Raw genomic sequence first — 4,398 nt, forward strand, 5'->3', positions numbered from 1 at the left:
GAGAGAGAGAGAGAGAGAGAGAGAGAGAGAGAGAGAGAGAGAGAACTTGCTGGAGCTGATTCTATCCTTCCATCCTAGAGTATCCAGGGATGGATGGAGGATGGAACTCAAGTCAGTTATCTTGGCGGTAGCCATCTCAGCAGCCCAGGAAACAGACCCCTTTGCATTTACATCACAAAAGCGAATGAAATGCCAACTAAGAGAGCTCACTCTATATGGCCTGGTATAAGATTTCTAAATAGCCAAATAGCTGCACAAAATCAAACCAATCAGTGTTCCAGCACTGGGGGGCGAGAAACCCAGGAGCTTCCACCCCTAACCGAGGACTATTGACAGTTGATGACTTTTATAGGAGGGAAAGACAGTTTTCTTTAAAAGTGTGGCCCCTGATAGATTGGCCATACTCCAGAGGATGACCCTAGACCCCGGAATACACAGTCGTTAGAAAATGGAATCTCTGTGCTATGTAAGAAGTAAATAATACAGAGGACATGAAGTTGGGAGGAAGTGGAGAGGTGGTGGGTGAACTGGAAAAGAGGGATAGAAGTAGGGATTGAACATGATTAAACACATTGTATAAGATGCTCAAAGAATTAAAAATATTATATCAGAATGCTGAAGGTACAAAATGACATTTTGTAGTACCAATACTACCTTTAGGTATAGAATTATCTTCGTTTTATTTTTTTATCCAAATGTCTCTCAAGTGCCTTGTCAAGTTGCAGCTGCTACATCCCCAGGAAAACTAGAGAGGGGCTTTTGGTGTCCTTTCCTTCATTCCCAAGTATCTCTTGGTGCGTCTTACCCTGGATGGAGAATGATCCCCCGCACGCGTAATCTTCAGGTTTTATCACAAACACCACGAAGAACTGCTCATCTGGAAAATCCTTCTTCTGTGTAAGACATAACAACCTCATGATTCACAGGGAAGAAAGACAGCCAGGAGGAGAGGGGCAGTAAGAGAAAGGAAGAAAATGAAAGTTCACCCCTGTCTTCCGACTCCCCTGTCCAGTGGGGTTTCCACAGTCCTGCTGTCTATTCTAGACTGGCCATGAACATTACTTCAGCCGAGAAATTAGTATAGGTGGGTACATGGAGAAATTCAAAGTCTATGCCCACTTGAAGATTTAGTACTGTAAGAAACATAATAAACAATAGCCTAGATTATCAAAGAATATTTATATAAAGACATGTACATAGAAGCACATATATTGGAGATAGTCTTGTTATGTAACCCAGGTTGGCCTTGAACTCTTGATCCTCCTGCCTCAGCATCTTGAATGCTGGCATTACAGGCACAAACACAGGAGTTTATTGGTTTTACTTTAAAATCTAATAAGAAATAACTTCTCTAAAATCATGTCATAAATATTTAATAAATAATGCAGGTTAGGGAGATGAAGGACTTGGGAGGGGGGACTGTGCTATGGCTTTGGCTTTGACTTCTGTCTGTGTCCCTCTCTAGTCCTGGTTCAAGTGGGGTTAACAAAAATAACAATACATTACAGTTCCTTAACCTAGGCATTTTTGTCATGCTCGAATTTCCGAGATTGTGTTTAGGTCACAGAGAAAATGTCTAAAGCTCAAGCACATGCCCAGAAGAGAAGTAGAAATTTATTGCCAGATACACAGAAGGTAGACATGGTGGGTATGGCTATGCCCCTCATTAGCCTGGTATAATAGTTCCATGTCAGCTTGACACAAACTAGGTTCATCTGGGGAGAGAGACCCTCAACTGAGAAAATGCCTTCCTGGGATCAGCCTGTAGGTGTCTGTGGGGCATTTTCTTGATTAATGATTGATGTGGGAGGGCCTAGCCCACTATGGAGAGTGCCCTGGGCAGGGGATTCTGGGTGTATTAAAAGCAAGCTGGATGAGCCACAGAAAGCTATCCAGCTATCCAGTAAGTAGAGTTCCTCCAGGGCCTCTGGTTCAGTGCCCGCCTCCAGGGTCTTGCTTGGAGTTCCTACCCTTGCTCTTCTCCACGATGAGCTGTGATGTGGAGGTATGAGCTAAATAAACCCTTTCTCCCTCATTGCATTTGATTATGATGTTTTTATACAGCACTAGAAAGCAAATTAAAATGACCGCTGTTACTATTTTTGCATGTGTGTGTCCTTTTTAAATTGGGGATCATATCAATATGGTATGCTATGGAAGAAATAAGCACAGACAGCAGGACATTTGGGCTATTAAATCTGTGATGCTCAAAACCTGAAGTTTGACTGACAGAAACTTGTCAGGTCAGATACCTAAATTACAGTTAGCTTCTCTGCTGTTTTTGTCTATTTACTCAACAAGCAATGTTGTCTTATGCTACTCAGATCGAGTCACAGATTTCTTAAGTACAAACCAGAGACTAGGGTAGAGTGTCTGTTGGAATAGGATGACATATTTTTTTGCTATAAAATACCACTGAAGTCACAGTTTAGTCACAAATACCAAAAGGGCAAAGTGTTGCATGAATAAGACTCGTGTGCCTTTGAATCTGGTATTCTCTCCAGAGTTGAATCCAACTTTTGGTGATGGCTACTGGTAGGAATTATAATATGTTAAATTTCTTTAAATGACTATAATACGCTTTACCCTAAATAAACTGGAACCTCATCTGGACTTATCCCTGTAGCGATCTGTTAGATATATGTCCGATTGCACTGTAGATTCCCAAGAACTTCCAAGGGGAAAGAAAGAAGGCCTGAAAGAATAGCATTGCCTACCATGACCCAGGCACCAACTGCAGGCAGAACACTATTCACTTTTAAAATCAATCAGAAAGAAAAGAGATCTAAGGTACCCGGTGGACAGTCATCTCCTTTGGATGCTGGTCCGGTAGGTAAGTGACTATCGGCTGAGCCCCACTGCTTTTGTGACTTCAGAGGCAATGTCTCACCTGTAGCGTGATGGCAGCTTTCTTGGTCATGGACTGATAGACGCCATTGAATTCCACGTCGTAGTCCAGATCGTACACTGGACACTGAAGCACATGAGAGACAAAGAGGAGAGCATCAACACTGTGGCATAAGGTCACTCCGTACACACGTGTCAGGGCTGGGCTACCTGGACCACAGGCGGGGGGCGGGGGAAATCTTCTAATCTCGACGCCATGGGAGGTTTCCTCAGAACAGTCAAGAAATGGTCCTCTTACAATTTGGTTTTCACCTAAGATGTCAGAATCACTCTATACAGAAGAGAACTATAAAAAGACTGTCTTAAAGTATGTAACATTTCCTAATTTTTTTGTTGCTATCTTGTGATACAGAAAGCATCTGATGTTGTGACAGCAATCTAAAAACAAAGCAGGAAGTATAGGCTTTTATTATACTTTTCTCACTAAACTTACAGCTGGATGTTCTTCGTTCTTTGTCCTGACCCAGTCCCCATCCCCCACCTCTTCTTGGTACCCATGAGATACGTCTTGTTTCCTATCAATGTCAGCGAACATGCACTGCCCAGTCAGGTGCACGAGATGTTGCTATCATCTGGCATCTGGGAGTGATGAACTGGAGAGGATGGCGCGGCCCCTCCCCCATCTATTCTGGAACATTAGGACCTTACGTGCTAGAAGGCTGACGGGATCAGAGCTCACCATGATGTTCTGAACCGAGACAACTGAACAGGGATAAGCCTTCTCAGACACCACCTTAATGATAACAGAGTCCACATCTTCAGGAAATTCGTATAGAAAATACTGAGGATGAGAAAAAGGGAGACGTGACTTATTAACCTCAGGAAATGTCTGTAGAAACACAAGCCATGCGTGGGATTGCTTTCTCTACCATGATGTTTGGATTCCAGAGGCAAAGCTCGGGGTATGGCTACCGTCTTCCATTCACCTCATGGTAAGCAGCAAACTTCTGCCCAGGGCTCGGTGCCCCACCTGGGGAAGGTGGCAGCGACGGTGAGTGGCCGTTTACACAAGGCTGCCTTTTCATTTTAGGATGCAGACATTTCTTATCAACTCCCTTAGCCTGGGCTTCATTCCTTTTCCTACTTAGGCACTCCGCTGTCAGCCTCTTCTAAAAGCAGAGGTGCGCAGGATGTCACGTCAGACAACAGCTTTTGTCTGTGACGTATGAAGCTCCATCTTGAATAGTAGTTGATCCTTCTGTTCCTCAAGACCATCTTGTCGGAGGGAAGAATTAGCTTTACACCCACCTTTCCTCTAAACCTTTTGGCAAAGAATCTTTTCCCTAACTGAGATATTCTGTGAAACTATTTAGCTGAAAAGACTAAGTTTGATGTTGAGCCTTGAAATATGTTTGTGATTTGAGGTAAATTTATTTTTCAAGTATCGGTAAACTCATGTGTGTGTATGTGTGTGTGTGTGTGTGTGTGTGTGTGTGTGTGTGAGAGAGAGAGAGAGAGAGAGAGAGAGAGAGAGAGAGAGAGAGAGAGAGA

General features: G+C 43.4%; 1 protein-coding gene across 1 annotated transcript in view; it reads right to left on the reverse strand.

Annotated features, from left to right (window-relative positions):
* Sidt1 (SID1 transmembrane family member 1) overlaps window positions 1-4,398 on the reverse strand; it is an 89,873-nt gene that overhangs the window by 43,073 nt on the left and 42,402 nt on the right. The window contains exons 5-7 of the mRNA XM_013351839.2: window positions 3,587-3,688; window positions 2,891-2,974; window positions 806-893 (exon numbers count right to left, since the gene is read on the reverse strand). Coding sequence (XP_013207293.1) covers window positions 806-893; window positions 2,891-2,974; window positions 3,587-3,688 — 274 coding nt within the window. The remainder of the gene's footprint in view (window positions 1-805; window positions 894-2,890; window positions 2,975-3,586; window positions 3,689-4,398) is intronic.

This window comes from Microtus ochrogaster, chromosome 2 (assembly GCF_000317375.1).
Source record: "Microtus ochrogaster isolate Prairie Vole_2 chromosome 2, MicOch1.0, whole genome shotgun sequence".
In the NCBI taxonomy this organism is placed as follows: Eukaryota; Metazoa; Chordata; class Mammalia; order Rodentia; family Cricetidae; genus Microtus; species Microtus ochrogaster.